The sequence below is a fragment of the Leptinotarsa decemlineata genome, unplaced genomic scaffold, assembly GCF_025532065.1.
Source record: "Leptinotarsa decemlineata unplaced genomic scaffold, Ldec_3_MD MMD2_P_RNA_scaffold_14, whole genome shotgun sequence".
NCBI classification, from domain to species: domain Eukaryota; kingdom Metazoa; phylum Arthropoda; class Insecta; order Coleoptera; family Chrysomelidae; genus Leptinotarsa; species Leptinotarsa decemlineata.
Genome location: NW_027412528.1, coordinates 11635336 through 11656621, shown reverse-complemented (window position 1 = coordinate 11656621; position 21286 = coordinate 11635336). Strand labels below are relative to the sequence as shown.

The window sequence follows — 21286 nt, the reverse complement described above, 5'->3', positions numbered from 1 at the left end:
ACCTGGTCTGGGAACATGCATCTGTAATGTTATACCGGTGAACTATCAGTTCCTGATATAACTCACAACAAAACTATATTCAGGCATTTGTAAATTACCGAATGTATCATTTTGTGCATTCTGATATGCTCTAAAATGGGCATATATTGTGACGTCTGTCAATTCTTTTTGCCCCTGTGCATATTCTCTACATACATGGCAAGAATGCTTTTCGAAACACTTCTTTAACACGTTCAATGCTGACCATTTTTTACCCTCGCGTGCCCCACGCTGACTATACATTTTTTTATGTATCGACTTGAAACTTTAGATAACACTTTGGGATTGTGTTTCTTTTCTTTTTTTATATTTATTATGGTTCATTTGTTGAAAACGCATACGGTGCGTCATTAGCGTGTGGTGAATGCTTCGTTGGGCAGCGCTGCAAACGCACCGTATGCGTTCATGCTTGGTCCAAGCCTAGGAATCTACCATTTTTATATAAGATGACACAGCCACTTTTTTTTCATCTATTTTGCATAAAGGAAATAAAATCCATAAACTTACATTTTTTTATTCAAAACAAAACAAGTACAAGATAAAAAAAACGAAAAACAAAACATTCAAATATTATTGTTATTCCATATTTCGATGGAATTCCTCGAAGCAAGGTTCAAGGCAGAATTCTGCGTTCTGACTTTACACTCATAAGGGGTGTCTTTTCGTAATTTTTTTGAATGACACAATTTGGCCCTTTTGCGTAGAGTCTTGCCCCCAGAACCATTCGGGCAGTGAGAAACATAATGAGTCAACATTCTAGGTGTGAGCTTTCGTTTTTCTGGTAACAATTGCCGAATTATCGACAATCGAAAATCATAAAATGAAATTCGGCCATTTATATATTTTTTGTAAAAAAAAAAAAATGAATTCAACAATAATAACTGGAAAATATGAACAGCCACTTTTTTATACCACCTCAATGTTTTTCTATGGCAGGGATAATACGCCAAATATTGATCTTTGCGATCAATTCCACCCATATTTTCGTTATAACGAAGAACTGCAGTGGGTTTCAATTTGCTTTCACCCCTTTTGGTAAACACATTTCTCAAGTTGTTCTCAAATTCTGTGCTGATATATAGGACATCTCTACGGTCTCGCCATTTGCCAATCATAACTTTTGTTAGGAATGCCTCACTGGCTAACAACGATATTGAAACTCTTATAACACCACCAACTTTATAACATTTATTAGTCTATTCAACAACAATGTCAGTTTCAGACTGCCCCACTTAAACATATTTCAACACACAAAGGAATGTATCATCCTCTTATGTAAACTTATCAGGTGATATTCAGGGCTGTCCCATCCAGTACTCTCAACAAGATAATGTCCAGGGCTGTCCAGAGCTCTGATCCTAACGCACTCCCTAACATTCGGCCATCCTGCTACCCCATTTGGCCTCAAATGGGTTCAAACACCCATCAGAACAATCTGTAACAAACTTTCCAATGAAAACCTATATAAACAATATATTTTGTATATGTGTATGTGTCATAACTTAGTTTATTCCCTAAGTTATTATGTCCGTTGGTTTAATCCCCAACTTTTGTATATGTATGTGTGTATGTGTCATAACTTAGTTTAATCCCTAAGTTATGCATGTCTGTTGGTTTAATCCCCAACTTCTGTATGTGTCTGTTGGTTTAATCCCCAACTTCAACTCCCAGTCATGAATTTAGTTTAATCCCTAAATTATGACTGTTTTTTTTTTGTAACTCAGTTTAATCCCTGAGTTATCATTGCCGGTTGGTTTAATCCCCAACTTCAACTCCTCATCATGAATTTAGTTTCAATCCCTAAATTATGACTGGATTTTCACTCACTAATTGTCGTCTCTCACTGTGAACGGTTTGAGATGTTCCACACCGATGACTCCCTCATAACGGTTTGCGTTTTGGCACCTTTCTGACCCTAATTCTTCACATACTTTATATCTATCATTTCCTAAATTCTGTTTTATCTTGAATGGCCCTTTATATTTTTCGACTAATTTCTTACTGTTTCCATCATTTTTGAAATTAGTTACTTTTACGAGCACCAAATCTCCTATTTTGTAAACCGGAGCTGTTTTTCGTCTCATATTGAAAATTTTATTCTGCCTTTCACGATTTTCCTCCAATCTTTTTGCAACATCCTGCCTCAATTTGGTTACGTCAATCGCTGGGGGTTCGTGGACATGAGTGACGTAGCGGTCATTGCCAAGTTCAATTGAAACCCAACTAAAACTTCACTTGGTGTCGTCTGTATTGTTTTATTGAAGGTACTGTTGATTGCTAACTGAATTTTAGATATGTTTTTGTCCCAATCTTCTTCCTCCAAATTAGCACTCATTGTTGCGGCAGCGTCTACAATTGTCCTATTGTATCGTTCCACCTGACCATTTGCGCGAGGCATAGCTATAGAGTTTTGATAATGGCGAATACCTTGTTCATCGCAAAAATTTTTAAATTTGTTGGATGAAAATGCTTTGCCTGCATCCGATATTATACGCAGTGGTACTCCAAAAATGGCTATTAATTTACGCAATTCGTTCAGAACCGGGGACGTCTTGGTATTGGGAAGAGCACTCAGAATTGTGAACTTTGTGAACGAGTCGACCATAACAAAAATGTATTTGTTGCCGTTTCTACTTTCAATAAATGGACCAACATGATCAACATGGATTGTATGAAAAGGACGAGGACATTTATGAATGGAAAATAAAAATCCTGGCTTTTTCCCCGTGGGCATTTTATGGTACTGGCAGTGTAAGCAAGACTTAATATATTTTTTTACAAAATGTCGCATTCTAGGGAACCAATATCGTTCCTGCAACCTGTGAAGAGTTTTCTCTACAGAAAAATGTCCCAAATCATCGTGATTAGCCTTTACTATCTGCCATCGACAGTTTTTCGGAACAAGCCAACGCCGACCATACTCAGTAAGCTTGAAAACTTTTCCTGCCCTCAAATCATAATTATAAATAATATCTCTACTTACATCACCTGACTCCAAATTTTCTTTAATTTTCACAATTTCAGGATCTTTGGCTTGAACAGCCGCCAACCAATCACCTTCAGATATTTTCATAATAATATCTGTTTGTATACTTTCGCTAGTTACGCATGGATTGCGACTCAAAGCATCCACGTGAACCATTTGATTTCCCGATTTGTGAATAATTTGAAAATTATATTCCTGTAAAGAGAGGACCCATCTGCCAATGCGTGGGTTTATATTTTTTTTTTTCAATTGTTCCACGAACAGCATTACAGTCAGTTCTGATGATAAATTCAGTACCCAATAAATAATGACGAAACTTTTGTAGTACGGACACTATTGCCAACAACTCTAACTCGAATGAATGAAATCTTTTCTCGCTCTCGCTTGTTTGCCGACTATAAAATGACACTGGCTGCTCTCCCTTGTCGGTTATTTGCATCAGAATGCCACCGATTCCATCTCTACTTGCATCAGTATATACAACGGTTCGACATTTTGCATCAAAAATAATCAAAACGGGTTTATTAATCAAAATATTTTTGAAATCCTCAACAGTTTTTGAATGTGCCTCCGTCCACAGCCATTGACTATTTTTTTTAACAATTTTGTTAGTATACTAGCTTTTTGTGCAAATTCATCAATGAACTTTTTAAAGTAACTCACCAAACCGAGGAACTGACGTAATTGATGAATATTTTGTGGAGTAGGAAAATGTTGTACAGCTTTTACCTTATTGTTACCAGGACGAATACCTGATTCATCAATTTCATAGCCTAAAAAGAGTATACTGGTTTGTAGAAATGAACATTTGTCCAAATTTAACGTTAAATGATTTTCCTTTAAAATTTGGAAGACATTTTGTAAAGTTTCAATATTTTCTGCCTTAGTTTTAGTTGCAATCAAGATATCATCGAGGTATATTATAATTTTATCAAATCTTAAATTTCCAAAAATTGAATGTATAGCTTTTTGAAAAAATACGGGTGCATTACAAAGGCCAAAGGGCATACTTAAAAACTCGTAATGCCCATCCGGCGTAACAAAAGCTGTTTTTTCTATTGAATCCGGGTGCATCTGAATTTGATAGTAGCCAGATTTGAAATCAAGACTTGTGAAAAATCGGCATCCCTTCAATCTATCTATCAAATCTTCTATACAAGGGAGAGGAGATTTTTCTTCAATAGTGATTTTGTTAAGCTCTCTATAGTCGACACACAAACGTTTTTCATTATTTTTCTTATCTACCAACAAAATAGGACTAGCAAACGGAGAACTGCTTTCGCGAATTATTCCTGCTTCTAATAATTCAGACACCAACTTTCTGACTATTGGTTTTTCACTTTGTGCCAACCTATACGGATTTCGTGCAACAACTTTCGGGTGACAAAGTTGAATTTTCATCAAGAACTTTTTAATACCCTTAAGTGATTTGAGAGAAGAAGCTACACAGTCACTATTTTCACGTAACAGGTCGTTTATCTCTTGATCAGAGTGAATCGAAATTTTTAAAATATTTTCAACTTTCTCTAGAGGTTCCTGTGCATAACTGAATGTTAAGTCATTGCCTACTCTTTGGTAATTGATTGCAATGTTTTCAGTAAAATTTCTACCAACTATACACTGACAATCAACTGACAAAGAATTGATAACATAAAATCGACAAAGCAATGTTATCTGATCGATTGTTACAGAAGCCTCGACAATCTCGTCTACCTTTGTAATGTTATCTAAAAAAACTGATAATAATGCAGGAACTGATAGTTTGCATACTTTTAGTCCAAGCTCCTGTGCCAATTCATGTTCCAAAATAAAACAGTCACTACCAAAATCAATAAAAGTTAAAAGGGAAGTGTCATTGATTTTAATTTTTCGATAGAATTTATCTTTATTGGAACTCTCGATCACATTAATTTTTTGTGGTTTTTCTATGAACTTCTCTGATTTTACCTCGGTCTGTCTTTTTTGTGAGTAACAATCGGCTTCGATATGACCTTTTCTATGACAAAAATTGCACTTCCTTATATTATAACTTCTACACTCGCTTCTTTTGTGTCCCCGTTTATTACAATGAAAGCATTTAATTTGAGTGCTTTGTATTTTTAAATTTTTATCATTCTTCCCAGTAGGTTTTGGCTGTTCTAATTTGATATTTGAAGTATTGTTATATATTTGTTTGTGACTTGGCCCTGACTCAGCATATGTTCTGTCCCTCAAATAACTTGCTAAAAGATTGAGATCTGTAATATTAGCTGCTCTCACAGCCGACGCAACCGTGTCATCCCCGATTGCGCCAACAATGAGTGACACTTTATCAGCCTCTGAAAAATTCGCTTTCAATGCTTCTATTTTAGCTAGGTGATCGGAATGAAAACTGTACAATGATTCCCCCTCAAATGGTTTGTGATTCGCAACTTCCATAAAAAATTTATGGGTGTTCCTAACAGACTGAAATGTGGTAGAAAGAATTTTTTTTCATTTAGCCCACGAATAATTCGCACAACCGATTTCCGTTTGAATATAAGTTTGAAACCATTGTGATGCAGTATTTCCAAGTTTACTCAAAGCAATAGTTTTTGTTGTATTATCGTCCCATTTAAAACATGTTGCATGTTGATCCACAATACTTAACCAGTCTCTAACCGAATCAGACTTTGGGTCAAATTCACAAATTGTAGAAACATTTTTCGACTCACCTCTTTCACAAAAATCAAAATAGGTGCTTCTTACCCTGGACCTCCGACCTTTACGTTTACCCGATTTCTCTCTATGTGCTCGTCGTTTGGGTTCACTGCTGCTAGACGACTCTTCAGAACTTGATGAAGATGAAGATTCTGAGGAACTCGACCTCCTACGGCGTTTTGTTGATCGCCGTCCTGCCATCTTCAAACATTCAACGTGGAGCGTAAGAAAAAAAACGACGTAGATCCCTCTTCTGAGATGTTAGGAATGCCTCACTGGCTAACAACGATATTGAAACTCTTATAACACCACCAACTTTATAACATTTATTAGTCTATTCAACAACAATGTCAGTTTCAGACTGCCCCACTTAAACATATTTCAACACACAAAGGAATGTATCATCCTCTTATGTAAACTTATCAGGTGATATTCAGGGCTGTCCCATCCAGTACTCTCAACAAGATAATGTCCAGGGCTGTCCAGAGCTCTGATCCTAACGCACTCCCTAACACTTTATTTGAGTATCTACCAATTGTTTGTCACCTCTTCAATTTTTGATCTCGCACCTCAAGAGATGTATATTTTCTGTTGGCTCGCAAAGTACCAGTTGCGTATGTCCTTCTACGCAATAATTCCTTTGCGAGTGCAAAACTGTTATAAAAATTGTCCATGTACACAGAATGGCCAATATCCAGTTTTCCCTCCAGCAGATGGAGCACCACATTGGCGGCATGTCCGTCTCCGCCAAAATCTCCCAAACATCCCGTATAAATAAAAAATTTCAATATCGTACCATCTGGTTCAGTCAGTATGTAAAACTTGATTCCATATTTGTGGCGTTTATTGGGAATGTATTGACGAAAACTAAGCCTTCCTCGCCAAAGTACCATTGACTCATCAATACATAAATTTTTTTGTGGACTATAAATACTACTTATTTTATTGTTGAAATAATTCACTAATGGCGTAATTTTAGAAATTGGTTTAGAAATTGCTGTGGTTGGCGGATTAGGGGCAAAATGAAGGCATCTCAAAATCAACATGAACCTGTCGCGACTCATAGCCTCACGGAAGCACGGTGTGTTGAATAACCTGTCAGTTTTCCAATAGTCTTCCAAACGTGGAAGGTGTATTGTTCCCATATGGAAAAGTACTCCTAAGAAAACTCGAAATTCTTCTCTTGTTAGGGGCCTCCATTTAGTAATGCGACCGTGTTCCACTTCTGCCTTGTCCAAAAATACGTTTTCTGCGTACTGATTTGTCTCAGATATGATGAGCTGGTAGAATTCATCATCCATCAGAAAATATCCGTTGATTCCTTTCCTGAAAAGAAATTAAAAATATGTACTGATTTTGCGAATATATAAAAACGAAGAAAAGGTACCGCTCTGTCTGTATCTGAACAGAACAGCCTTCAGAAACTTATGCGAAATCATGTCTTAAAACTGATAAAAAGGTATATAAAATGATCCTAACAAAATTAGAACTATGTTTACCTGGAAATGACACCAAAAATTTATTTGTTCCATCGAACCCAAAAACAGACAATTCTGCTTGTTCCTTCCACTGAATTGTAGACGGCTCGATTGCAGGAATATCGACCGGCTCATCCTCCGAAGCTTCTTCGGCCACATCGCGATCATCCGTGTCTGAATAAACGTTCTCGCTCTCACTCCCTGCGAGTAATGCCGACTCGTCAAAATCCTCATCCGAATCGTATAAAAGTCGTTCCAACTCATCCTCGGTCAAATATCTTTTCCATGTCGTTTTTGTGGCTTTTCGAGGCCTTTTACTTTGCGATAGGTCGAATTCCTGTGAGCCAGAAGTACTGGGGTGGTTTGGATCCATAATAACGTTTGAGTTCAAACCAAACATAAAATAACACTCTACTAGTATTAACGAAAACGTATATCACACAAAACACCGAGTTATTGCATCGATGATTACGCAGTGAAGGTTAAAACTCGACTGAGTACAGAACGCAACAGTTGCGTCATGAGCGCTACGCAATTGACCGCAAGAACGCAACGTGTGCGTCATCAGCATTGAACGTGTTAAGAAATAGCCACCAATATACATAATAGCATTCTTTTCTGTAATATTCAACTGTTTATAATCAGTGGTATAGACTTTTAGAGGCATAAACTTTTCTGGTTTTGGTAACAATAAAGAGCTGTCCTGAACAAGTTCTGGAGTAATTGTTCCTAGAATACCATAAAATTCTTCCAAACAATTAGAACCTTCGGAACTATCAAAGTAATTCAATAAAAACATTTTTCCAAATGTTCTTTGAAACCGAATGGGTGTGGGATTCCTAAAATTTCCATTTTGTTGACGTACCTTTCCAAAGAAGTTTTCCAAACAGTCTTGATTCAGGCGTCTTGTGAGAATTTTATGGGCACCTTTAGCCTTCAATACATCCCAAAGACCCAAGAACGCAGATATTGTCAGCGTCCAACCACCAATAAAGTTCATTTTATTAGTAACATTTTTCCCTTTTGTGTCTTTTACAGTTAAATTTTTGAAAAACACAAGCATCATTTTCAAAAACAGTTTTTGGGATTCAGTACCCATGAATGGTCTATTCGAGAGTTTGCATCCAGAAAATTTTGAGGAGTTCAGTATGTCAAATAAGTTGTCCATTTTTTCAATAAATTCAATTGTAGCGACAGCCGTAGCGGGCAATTGGCCGAATGACATATATGTATTCAATGCAGCAGCCACTGTCGCACTAAAAACTTGTGAGGCCAGTTTTACTTTCATTTTTTGAAAATTATTGGGATATATGTGGTGATCTGTTAATTTTGGTGCTAATCGAAATTTTTTAAGTTTATCAATTGCATAAAAAGACTCTAAGTAAGTTTTGCTAGTCGCTTGATCATCAATAATAAATGAATGTTTGAAGAACATATTTCTTGTTGACTTCAACAAATGTGGAACATCAATCATATAAAAAATTTTCGATTCCTCATGTATAAAATATGGTTTTTCACAAGTAACGCCAAGAGATTTGGTGAATTTATGGAAATTACCACCATGATCTGATACAACAGATACAACATTTATGCCCGTATTCTCCGTAGGGTAGTAAGCCTGGCTTAGAAGCTAAGCTCGCTTAATTCGTTAATTTTATATGCACCGTAACAGTAATCAGCTTTAAGCCTGCTTATAGTTAAGCCCTCCATTTTGGTGGCTTAAAATATTTAAGCCAAGCTTTATTGAATCTAACCTAGCTTTCTGATGGGCGAGGACTGACCTGACAGGTATTATTTATTTTATTTTCCATCCTTGTGTTGTTTATTGTGTATCTGTCTGTCTAACAAAATGGAAGTAGAGGATGAATTATATGTAGAGGATGATTTAGATTTATTGGATATCATAGAATTCGGTTTTCCACGGCGTATTCATGCCAGGCCAAATTATTTTGAAGAAATGGATGATTTGAATTTTTTTCGAAGATTTAGGTTAACCAAAGCTACAGTTTTATCCGTATCCTGTAAGTATTTTTAAAATGCCTTATGGACTAACTACAGTTAGTATTATTTTTTTTTCAGAAACAACAGTGTATCGCCTATTAATCAACTTTTAACAACCCTTTTGTTTTATGCCAGCAGTGCCCACCAGATTAATATTGGTGATATTATGTGTATGAACCAAAGCACGGTTTCTCGAATCATAACAAGGGTGTCCGAAGTTATTGCTTCTCTACGCAATCAATTCATAAAAATGCCAAGTAGGGGAAGATTGGCACCATTCGTACACTTTTTAGACTTTGATTTTTTTAAATTCTGATATTAAAGATAAATTGCTTATTCGGTTATTATAGTAAATTACATACATTAAGCTTCCTGATTAAAATATATGGAGACATTATTTCAGGAAATAAATGAATGAAATGCATTTCAGTAAAAGCTGTCAAATGTCCGAATCTACCCCATTATAGGGGTACATTCGTACATAGGTAGGGGAACATTCGGACGGTAGGTAAGGGTTGAATAAAGTAGCAAAGTGATTATCAATACTTGTATTAATTGGCATCAGAAACAGCAGCGATGTAATAAACTGAATGATAAAACATTTTATTAACAAAACATAATATTTTCTTTAAAAAATAAATCAATGAGTATAAAAAACACAACATGGCGTAGACTACACTAATTTTCAACCCGAATCAGTAAATAAGAGTTCAATATTCTAGTTATTTGGTGCATCAGTCACAAACAGAAAATAAACCAGATCTTAATAACTAATTATTGCACATTATACTGTGTGAAATCAAAAGGAAATGTAAATAATTCAAAGGTCCTAGCCGTAGAAGCTCCTGGAGATTTCGGGTTAGGAAGAACCAATGCGACATCAGAAATGTCAACGCTATGTGTTTCCTCAATTATAGGAAACACAAAGGAGTAAGATTTTTCTGTTTTTTTTCTCAAATACGAGACCTCAAACTCTGTTTGAGAATAATGGCCTATAATTTTAGCTACGTAGTAGACAATCGATTTTTTTTTTCAAATTTGATTAAAACAAAACTGTTGTCGTTAATCATTTCGGGCCTCACGGTAGCATCGACATATTCATATTCATCTTCATTGTCATCAGAATAATTTACTACTGATGTCGAACTTTCCTGAAAACTAACGTCAGAGTTTTTAGATTCCGAATCACTGCTTTCTTTTTTCTTTTTTGATTTTTTTGGCTTAGATTGCGCAACCATTTTCAAAGTGCGTTTCAACTCTCTCGCTTTAACTTTTTTTTCTAGCTCTATTTTTTTAAATAGTTTCGCATTCTGCAAATCTTCCAACCTTTTTTTTTCCGGCGTATCCGTGTAAATTCTAGACTTTCCCGGTTGCCTTCCTTTTTTCATTTTTTTCTTTTTATCAGCTATAGGATAGGGCCGAATCATTGCTGGTGTAATAGAACTTGATTTTTCTTGCGGCTCTGAAGTCTGATAATGACCTTCAAGTACTCGAGGAGGTGTTTTTTGTGTAGCCTCAATTCCGGATGCAGAATCTAGATCAGGTGTCTCAACGTTTACGACTGGATGTGCTTGAGAAGAAGATGCAGCATCTGTGTGAACATTTCGGAGTAACTCTTCACTACAAGCTAAAAGTTCCAGATGTTCATTAGCATTATTATGGGGTTCTTGCATTGGTTGACCATTAGTTGTATTGTTTGTGTTGCTAGACGTATATACCTCAATTGGTGCAAAATCTTCATCACTGAAAGCCAATTGATTGAATGGCCATATGCCTGGTGAACTGAATGAACTTGTGATGTTCTTAGCAGTGAACGCTTCAAAGTATGCTATCTTAGCTAATTTTGGGATATTGTAAATACTGATCGTTTTTCCTGGATTTGTCACGTGCCAATCATTGAACGCTGTTTTCAATTTTGATTTGAATGGCCCAAACACACCAACATCTAGAGGTTGAAGCCTATGAGATGTGTGTGGTGGGAACGACAAATAAATTATGCCATTATCTCGTGCGTAGTTAATTGCTGCCAAACTAATGTGACTTTCATGATTGTCACATAGTAATAAAATTGGATTTTCCTTAGAACTCAGTGTATGTTTTTTTATGTGTTTCAAAACGTCTAGAAATATTTCAGAGTTGATCCAGCCAGTTTTATTCGTAGCCCCAATACTACCTTCAGGAGCTCTTTCCATGAAGTGGTCTTTATAATGTACTCGGGGAAATACAAAAAGTGGAGGTATTGTATTTCCGCTTGCTGAGATAATACCGCCAAATGTGACTAATTCACCTCTTTCTGATGATACTATTTGCCCAACTTGTTTTTGAGTCTTTGCAGCTAACACTTTTGGAGTGTTTAAAACTGTCGATATACCAGACTCATCGAAATTCAATACACGATCTGCAGTAAACTTATATCTTTCATACACGGTTTTCAAATTATCGTAAAACTCATAAACAACTGTTTTGTTGAAAGCAAAAGATCTAGCAGCACTCGTGTTTTCTGGTTTTCTTAAACTCAAACTACTATTTCTCTTCCGAAATCCATGGATCCAATCTATACCAGCCAATTTAGTTTCATCCCATTTTGGCGGATACGTACATTTCAGAGCTTTAGCATAATCATATGCCAGCTTTCTGACTTGTAATATTGTGAGTCCGTAATGCATTTTTGAACTTTTTTCTATATATTCGTTTAATTGGGACTCTTGTTCTTTAGAAAATACTTGATAACTGGTGAATTTAGACTGATACGTGCGGCTCGTGCCAGCATCATTATGTTTACCTTTTATTTTTTTTATCCGACTCTCCAAAGTTGAGGCCCTAATGTTATATTTATCCGCTGCTTTTCTATAAGACAATTTTCTTTCCAAAACATCTTTTATTGCCAAGGACATATTTTCTTCATTTATTAATGTAGACCTAGTCTCTTTCTTCTTGTAATTCCGCACCATTATTGCGTATTTTCTGAAATTAAAAAAAAACTGTTTATACATATACGTGTGGGTACATTCGTACAGTTAGGGGCACATTCGTATGCGTATGAATGTGCCCCTCAAGTAGGCATACGAATCTGCCCCGAAGGTCAAAAATGAAAGATTTTTTCCCACAGATAAATCATGTACAAAAGTACATAAAAAAGATACATTATTATTATCGTGATGGTAGTTACTTACCAATTATCAATAATCCAATAAAATTTGTTGATTCACATAACCAAGAAACACACTAGAACATCAACAAAATATTTACTTTAAGTGTGCAAAAACACATTACAACCTGTCGCATTGCTCGCAATGGCCGCACTGGCAGCTAACTTCGTTGACAATTGACGGCCGCTTGAGCCTACTCAAAGACGCAAAACGGTAATAGATATGTCTTTTCAAAGGGCAATTGTAATGACTGTATGAAGCTTCCCCGTGTACGAATGGTGCCAATCTTCCCCTACTCCAGAAGAAATATCCTGTCAAAATGAGTTTTACCAAAAAGTAAGGTTTCCACGTGTCATAGGGTGTGTAGATGGGACGCATGTTAAAATCCGTTCACCAGGTCAGTATAAACTATAACATTTTGAAATAATAATTTTTGAAAATAATGTGTATTGTAACTATAACACAAAAGCAACAAACATAAAATGATATAAATGTTTCAATATTGTAGGAGGAGAGGATGGTGAGGTATATAGAAACCGAAAATCTTACTTTTCCATCAATGTACAGTTGGTATGCGATAGCAAATTGAATATTACTAATATTGTAGCAAGGTGGCCTGGGTCAACACATGATGCAACAATTTTCAATAATAGTCGCTTAAGAACAAGATTTGAGGTTGGAGAATTTGGAAATGCCATTCTACTCGGTATTACAAATTGTTACTTACAATATTACTGTTGTTTCATTTTGTATTTTTCAGGAGATAGTGGATACCCAAATAAATCATATTTACTGACCCCACTCACAAATCCTCGAACGCAAGCCGAACAATTATATAATGAATCACATATTCGTACTAGAAATTGCATAGAACGAACAAATGGTGTATACAAAAGAAGGTTTCCAGTACTGTGTTATGGGCTCCGGTGTAGTGTAAATAATGCAATGACAATTATTGTTGCCACAGCGATTTTATACAACATTGCCAGAAATATGCACGAGGATATCCCGCCACCTCCTGTCGGAATAAATCCAGAGGAACTAGATTATTTAATCCACCAAGGACAAATTCCTCCAGTAAATTTACAAGAAGATGTCAATTTTGATTTAAGAAATGATATTGTTAACACTTTTTTTGGTACATTATAATATCAGACAGTAAAAAATACTGTTTTATTTTATTATCTACAAAAACGAAACAACTATATTTTTATTAGAACTCAAAAATGTTATTCATTTTTCATTATTTGTCAGCTGCATTGAAAAATAGATTAGAAGCATCCCAAGATGGGAAATACATAAACTAGTAGATTAACTATAAATCATTATATTTTATTTTACTTCATCAACTCCAACATTGTTCAACAAAACGTTACTGAATAGGATATTCCCTCTACAACTCAAAAATCATTTTATCATCCTTTTGTGATTCTCGAATCACATATATGAATACATGAATGAATATATAAGTAACATTACTTATGTGTCTGAAGAAACAATGATTAGGACAAATTTATGTATGTTTGTATATATGTATATAGATCAACATCAAAACATGTTCTCTCTTGTTTAATTGTAAACATTTTATCCACCTACGCACAGACTCGCTCTTCTGTAGGTTAACCATATTTATTTATCTTCTACTACTTAGCATATATTAGCATATATTGATTTCAAACTGTATCTCCTCAATGGCAAATATTATTATTATTTTAGATTGAAACTCATAATTTTGTATTGAATTTTTATCCTAAATGTTAATATAAAATGCAGATATAAAATTTAAAAAATCTTTCAAAATTTTAATTTTTTTTTATTGGCTAATTCAATTTCCAGTAATTCTATTTCTAATTTCCGTTTTTTTATGATGAGGGCGTTTTCTTCTTCCATATGGCGGGTTTGGATATCCAAAATTTGAAGTCTCTTGTCTAGAACCATGTCATATTTCTGGGCAATATGAGAAGACGTCAATGGCTTAATGACTGTAGTTGGTCGCCTCCGGTTCGGTGTTTTTCTAGAGTGCTGAAAAAATGATGACGGTTTTCAAATAAATTACACCTTACCATTTTTTAAACTAGAATGAAACAAATTGTCAAGTACTAACCTGACTGTCAACAGCTTCATTATTTTGACTTTTTTCTTCTGGTAAAACTAGTGGGGTGCTAACAGGGTCCTCTAATCGCACTGGAGTATATTTTTTCCAAGATTTGTGATTGGTACTTTCAGGAATATCCTCTTCGCGGGTCACTTCCACATTGAGTCTGGTGGAACTAGTGTTCTAAAAAATATTTTTGTTTAGTTACTGAGAGGGTACATATTGTTAAATATAACATTTTATAATAAAACACTAGTTACCTGATGTTCTGAATTTGGTTGCTGATATTCATCTTGATCAAAAGTATATTCAATGATTTGTTCAGATGAAGAGGTAGCTCTGATGGGCAGCAGATTGGCATCATCATCAAACTCATTATGAAGCCCTACAAGTGTTTTTTTATTCAAAATTGACATAAGAATGTCATCAGTATCATCCTTCTTAATCTTTGGAGGAGGCCCCCCACCAGTCATAAGGGTTTGTTTCCTTTCTTCTGCCAAGGACTTCCTCAATTCTTTCTTCCTGTTTTCATAGCATTTTTTCAAATTTGCTGCATTTCTATAAGTACTACTAGAAGATGCATTAAATTCACTCTCTATAAGTTCCCAGGTTTTTTCTTTTTGTGCCGCACTGACTCTGTCGGTTTTTTTATCTTCAATGGTGTCAGCATATTTGTCAACAATTAAACGCATCAAATGCACTTTTTCCGCATAGGTAAAATTTGGTGCTCGATTTTTGTGGCTTGTAGATGCCATTTTCAAATTGGAATAGAAAAGTACTGAGAATATCAGAGTCGAAAACTGTCTAAAACAGATTCGAGACAATGAATCTAGAGATGATAAACCTCAATTTATATTTTCCAACTTTAGTACCTGAAATCTCATATCCTACCAGAGACAACCAACGAGACGAGTAACTTAATGATAAAATTTTGATCGGTGAAAACTGCACTGGCGAACTGTAAAGCACTCCCTAAACGATCAAGCGGTTTGATCAAATGTTTGATCAAGCCGCGTGACGCGCGCTTCAAACAACCATCAAGCAGGCCTTCAAACATTTGACCAAACCTCATCAGATATTTTGTTTAGTTGTTATTAGTTGTTCATTCGTGCGGTTCGTTCGCTAAATAGTTGTCAGTGTTGTTTTGTGAGCTTCACGTTATGGTTTCAAATACTGATTTGGCCTTCCTGGCCCTAACATTGGTTGCCCTAAACAAGCGGAAAAAAGAGAAAAGAAAACGACGGTGGTCCAAGGAGTGGTACAAAATGAGAAACCGTTTTTCTCATGACCATTTAATACGTTTTCTGCGGATTTCGGAACCAGACGACTATAGGAACTTTTTGAGAATGGACGGAGAAAGTTTCGATTATCTACTGGAGTTAGTAAGGTCCGACATCGAGAAGAAGGATACAAATATGCGTGAAGCGATTCCTGCAAGCCAGAGACTGTCTATCACACTAAGGTATCTAGCGTCTGGTGCAGATTTGGAAGACCTAAAATTCACGTGCGCCATAGCACCTCAAACTCTAGAGTCCATCATAATGGAAACTTGTTCGGCAATAAGGAAGGCATTGAAGAACAACATTCAGGTAATTATTTGTCAAGTACATCTATTTATATTTTATTAAGAAAAAGCATAATGAATGTTAAATACAATTAAAAACAAAAGTTCACATTGACGTAAATGAACAAAAATTTGTCGCACTGTCATCGTCTTGGTTTTGCCCATGATGAAAAGAAGGGCTTGGATGCGATAAGTAGATAGGCTGCGCTGAGTTGGAGTAGTCTTGCCAATTTGAACTATTCGATGATGATGAAGTTGATGTTGAAGGTGTCCAGGGTCGAATAAACTTCACTCCTTCCCTTGTTAGGGTCCCCATTTCGGCTTCAAAAATTGTATCATTAATAATTTTTTCCGCAAAACGTCGTTGATCCGGAGGAATTTTTTTCAATTTCATAGCCCACCCCTTGGCCATAATGTCCTCTTCGGTCTCAGGCCGCTTGAAATATTCGGTGGCTAGTCCCACTAATTGCTCATTAGTATCTACTACTTTCCTTTTATTCCTTTTTTGAGGAGGGGGGGCTGGGTTAGAAGTTGGCGTTGTATTAATTCCAGAAGGAGATGTACTTTCGGAATCTTGAGATAGCTGCGAGTCGACATCAAGCGGTGACAAAAAGTACAATACGGTTCATATACGCTTACGAAATGTAGGCATATAAACAATGTATTACTATACGAAGTCATGTACTTTTTTTTAAATGTGGTAATTTTTATGTAAACTTTAAAATCGTAGTACCGTTTCTTGTTTTTCGTTTAGGTTCCGAAATTGCAAGATGGATGGGATAGAGTATCGCAGGAGTTCGAAGAACAATGGAATTTCCCCAATTGCTTAGGGAGCGCTGACGGTAAACACGTGGCAATCCAAAAACCACCCAATTCCGGATCCTACTATTACAATTACAAGGGATATTTCAGCATTGTGCTTATGGCTGTTGTTGATGCTAACTACAAATTTCTGATGGTGGATGTGGGAGCGAATGGTCGAGTGTCTGATGGTGGCGTTATGAAAAACACCTTATTTTGGCGCAAGTTGTCTGAGAACCAGCTTAACTTGCCTGATCCTCGACCGTTACCAGGCACTTCTAAGAAATGTCCGTACGTGTTTCTTGGCGATGAAGCTTTCCAACTTCTCCCTAATTTCATGAAACCGTACAATAGGGCTGCTCTGACAAATGATAAAACGATTTACAACTACAGACTCTCCCGAGCCAGAAGAGTCGTGGAGAATGCGTTCGGAATATTAACGAAAAGATGTAAAATATTTTAAAAACCCATTAAATTTGAGCCATTAAAAGTTAGAAAAATCGTTATGACATGTTGCCATTTGCATAACTATTTATGCTCAAAAAACAGAGCTAACTATTTGCCACCTCAGGACATTGACAATGAAGACGTTCCTACTGGTGCTACGGAACTTGGGTCATGGAGACAAGACACTCCACAGATGCTTTCCCTTCAAAAGACTAAAGGCAATGCAACAGTATTAGCAAAAACAGTAAGGGACGACTTCTGCGAGTTCTTTAACACCTCTGGGGCAGTTCCGTGGCAAAATAAGTGCCTCAATTAATAAGTGACAATATTTAGTGTTGATATATATTTAGGTTTTGAGTTAAGTACCACTGTATTCGTGTAATACTAAACTAATAAACATGTACAATAAAAATAAAATTAAAAAATGAAGATATAAATACGTACCTCAGAAGTTTCAGTTGCTGCTATTTCCAACTGATCCTTTATGAAGAACATATCATTGTAATACCACAGAGACGATTCAGGGATGTCATCCGGAGACGTTCCTGATACTTTTTTCCTCTCGATGGCCTTATACATTCTATTAAAACTTGTTCTCAAATTATTAATTTTTGCTTTCAAAAGCTTCACTGTAAAATCTGGTTTCAGTACTTTTAGGGCCTCTACGATTTTTCCCAACGCTGCATTTTTTTTATTTCTATTGAAATAATCCTTGCTTTTCACCTTCCACAATTCGGGAGAATCGCGGTACAAGTCAATTAACAAGGTTATAAATTCCCGTTCCGAGTTTTCACATTCACTCTCCATGGTTTTCGCCTAGTGACTGACGCAATGTTTGACAAAAACCGTTCTAGACGATCAATCCCCTCTCCAACCGTTTGAGTCAAACAAACTTTCTATAGGGTCCTGTAGACGGTCAAATTTGTTTGTCGAATTTGTTTGTCAAACTTCATGTTTTCATCAAACAAAAGCGCATACGATCAAACCAATAGATCAAATAAATTTGCCCATATTTCAGTTTTCTCCTTGACGTTCGTGTGTTGTTATCATCTTCTGTCGTATATAACAATGAGTGATAATACAGATAAGGCGTTTTTGGCATTGACACTAGCACTATGTATGAAGAAAAAGAAAAAAGGTCGTCGATGGTCTAGAGAATGGTTGAAATTACGGGATAAATATACGCACGAAAATTTGTTACGGGAAATAGTGCTCACAGAACCAAATGACTATGCAAACTTCCTGCGCATGGACCATAAAACATTTGAAGATTTATTAACATTGCTAAGTCCTTGCATAGCAAAACAAGATACCGTTATGCGTAAATCTATACCAGCTTCTCAAAGATTATCTATAACCTTGAGGTACCTGGCTAGTGGCGCCGATTTTGAAGACCTAAAATTTCAAGCCTGCATTGCACCTCGTACACTCAGCGGCATTATCATTGAAACTTGTGAGGCAATAAATGAAAAATTAAGCAATATTCAGGTAAGATTTTTATTTCAAAATTACAAAATATATAATTTAAAGAGAATAAAAATTGTTTATAAATTTGGCTGCTGTATCATCTTCAGTTTCTGTATTAGTTTCATTTGTTTGCGAGTCTGAAATATGAATCACCACAGGTTGCTCCGTATTGGACAGATATGATTGTTGTGAAATAGGAGATGGGCTGTACGGAGTAGGTGATGGAGTGTTCCAAGCGAGTGCTGGCTGAGACGGATTAATAACTACCGAATGTCGATGAAGGTTTCCTTCTTCTCCTTCAAAGAGTATTTCGTTTATAAATTTTTCTGCCAGTCTTCTTTGTTCTCCAGACATGCGCTCTAGCTTAAAGGCCCAGTTTCTTGCCATCACCTGATATTCATTTTCAGGTTTTTTGAAATGATCCCTGGCTAATGTCAATAAGTCCTGTTGCAAGTCCTCCTTTTTCTTCTTTTTTATTTGTACAGGACTAATAGATGCTGAAGGTGGCAAAGGTGATTGTGTTGATGTTGATGTTGATAGTTTTGACGATTCCTAGAAACCAAAACAATAAATATAAACATATTACATAATAATAATAATACATAATAATAAACATATTACATAATAATAATAAGTATTTTTATGTTTCAGATACCCAAAACACAAGAAAGTTGGAAAATATTGGCACGACAATTTGGAAATTCATGGAACTTTGATAATTGCATCGGAGCTGTAGACGGAAAGCATATCACGTTACAAAAACCTGAGCATTCCGGTTCCTATTATTATAATTATAAGGGAACACACAGCATAGTGCTTATGGCCATAGCTAATGCAAATTATGAATTTATCATGATTGATGTCGGTACAAATGGTAGAGTGTCAGATGGAGGAGTACTTAAAAATACAAAATTTTGGAATATGTTTGAGAACAACCAGTTGCAGATTCCAGAGCCACAGGAATTGCCAAACTTTAATAAAAAAATGCCATTTGTATTTGTAGGCGATGAAGCTTTCCAGCTTCTTCCAAATTTTATGAAGCCCTACAATAAGCAGGTTTTAAATGACAACAGAAGGATTTTCAATTATCGTTTATCCCGTGCTCGGCGAATAATTGAAAATGTATTCGGCATTCTTGCGAGTCGTTTTAAGATTCTCCAAAAACCCATCAAATTATGTCCTACAAAAGCTAAAATTGTAGTAATGGCGTGTTGTCATTTACACAATTTACTAATGAAACAAAAAAACTACATTAGGAATGGAGAATTAGACATGGAAGATTGTGTTACAGGGACTGTCATACAAGGATCTTGGAGAAATGAGTCAAATCAATTGTTGAATATCGAACGTGCACGGGCTGGAAATAGCGCTACATTAGCAAAAGAAGTGAGAGATGATTTTTGTGAATATTTTAATTCAACGGGTGCTATTCCATGGCAAAACAAATGTTTAGAATAGGTACCTAATCGTATTTGCTGTACTTGTGAAAATAAAAAATATTTATTAATTGGTTAAGTTAAAATATTATTATTGGTTAGGTTAAAATATTATGTTGTACCTATTTGTAACAAGTTGTTTATAAAAATATTCTTTTGAAAATGAATTCTTATTTGAAAATGAAAAAATTTCAAATGTTTAGAGTGGGTAACTGTATATGTTGTACTTGTAGAATTAAAATAAAATAAACATTGTTACTATTTACCGTTTGTCCTGTTATTGAACTGATCCCCGATTCTTCCTCCACTTGGTCTTGTAGAAATTCAAGCTCTTTGTAGTACCATAATGAAGGTACATAGAGTTCATCAGTACCAGATCCAGAAAGCATAGATTTCTTCACCTTATTATTTTCACGCTTGAAAGTTGTTCGTAAAATATTAATTTTTTTTTTAACATCTTCTTCAGTGATGTTCCCGCGAGACACTTTCAATAACTCCGTCATTTTTTTGATCGCATTCATTCTCTTGTGTTTATCCATATAGTCTTTTGATTTTATTCTCCACAGCATCGGCATGTCGCGATATACGGAGATAAATTCCAAAAGACATTCTTTTTCTGACATGTTGCCGTTATTGATTGTCGCAGTTGTGTTCTCCATGGTATCAAGGCAATAACTGAGATCTTATTTGACAAACACCATTGCACACTATCAAACAGGTTTGCCAAACACACCGTCAATCAAAATTTCCATCAAACAGGTCAAACATTTACATTGTTTGACAAACACGTCAAACAAGCTCGCACACTTTCAAAAAATTTGACAAACACGTTTGTCAAACGAATATTTGACAAATAATTTGATCGTTTACAGGGCCCTTATCAAACAACCTCAAACCTCGCTTCAAACGTCAAACAAGTTTCTACACGGTCAAACACGTTTGATCAAACACTTTTGATCCAACATTTGATCAAACCGCTTGATCGTTTAGGGAGTGCTTAACTCTGTACATGATTTATTCTCGTAATCAGAATAGCTTTCAGTACTGTGACACTTAACTGTATTTTATCACTGGTTCATATTTTGTTCATTTGGGAAAAAACTCTTTCGACTGCAGCGCTACTACCAGACAGACACATAACGTA

The 21286-nt window shown here is 35.7% G+C and overlaps 3 protein-coding genes and 1 long non-coding RNA gene across 4 annotated transcripts; 1 reads left to right on the top strand and 3 right to left on the bottom strand.

The window, feature by feature from the left end:
* Positions 1-9447: 9447 nt before the first annotated feature.
* LOC141484177 (uncharacterized) lies at positions 9448-12474 on the bottom strand. Its single transcript, XM_074179274.1, has 2 exons — positions 12357-12474; positions 9448-12147 (listed from the first exon to the last, which is right to left on the bottom strand). The coding sequence occupies exon 2, from the start codon at positions 12132-12134 to the stop codon at positions 10188-10190; it is 1947 nt and encodes a 648-aa protein (XP_074035375.1). The 5' UTR covers positions 12135-12147; positions 12357-12474; the 3' UTR covers positions 9448-10187.
* A 117-nt stretch (positions 12475-12591) lies between these two features.
* On the top strand, positions 12592-13432 carry LOC141484215 (uncharacterized). The gene is made up of 3 exons (XR_012466531.1): positions 12592-12729; positions 12841-13038; positions 13093-13432. It is a non-coding gene; the product is annotated as an uncharacterized lncRNA (long non-coding RNA).
* Positions 13433-14087: 655 nt separating this feature from the next.
* On the bottom strand, positions 14088-16462 carry LOC111516907 (uncharacterized). The gene is made up of 3 exons (XM_074179284.1): positions 14688-16462; positions 14437-14610; positions 14088-14354 (listed from the first exon to the last, which is right to left on the bottom strand). The coding sequence occupies exons 1-3, from the start codon at positions 15180-15182 to the stop codon at positions 14127-14129; spliced, it is 897 nt and encodes a 298-aa protein (XP_074035385.1). The 5' UTR covers positions 15183-16462; the 3' UTR covers positions 14088-14126.
* A 2260-nt stretch (positions 16463-18722) lies between these two features.
* Positions 18723-21016, bottom strand: LOC141484205 (uncharacterized). The gene is made up of 2 exons (XM_074179292.1): positions 20409-21016; positions 18723-19258 (listed from the first exon to the last, which is right to left on the bottom strand). The coding sequence occupies exons 1-2, from the start codon at positions 20799-20801 to the stop codon at positions 18764-18766; spliced, it is 888 nt and encodes a 295-aa protein (XP_074035393.1). The 5' UTR covers positions 20802-21016; the 3' UTR covers positions 18723-18763.
* Between the last annotated feature and the right edge of the window lie 270 nt (positions 21017-21286).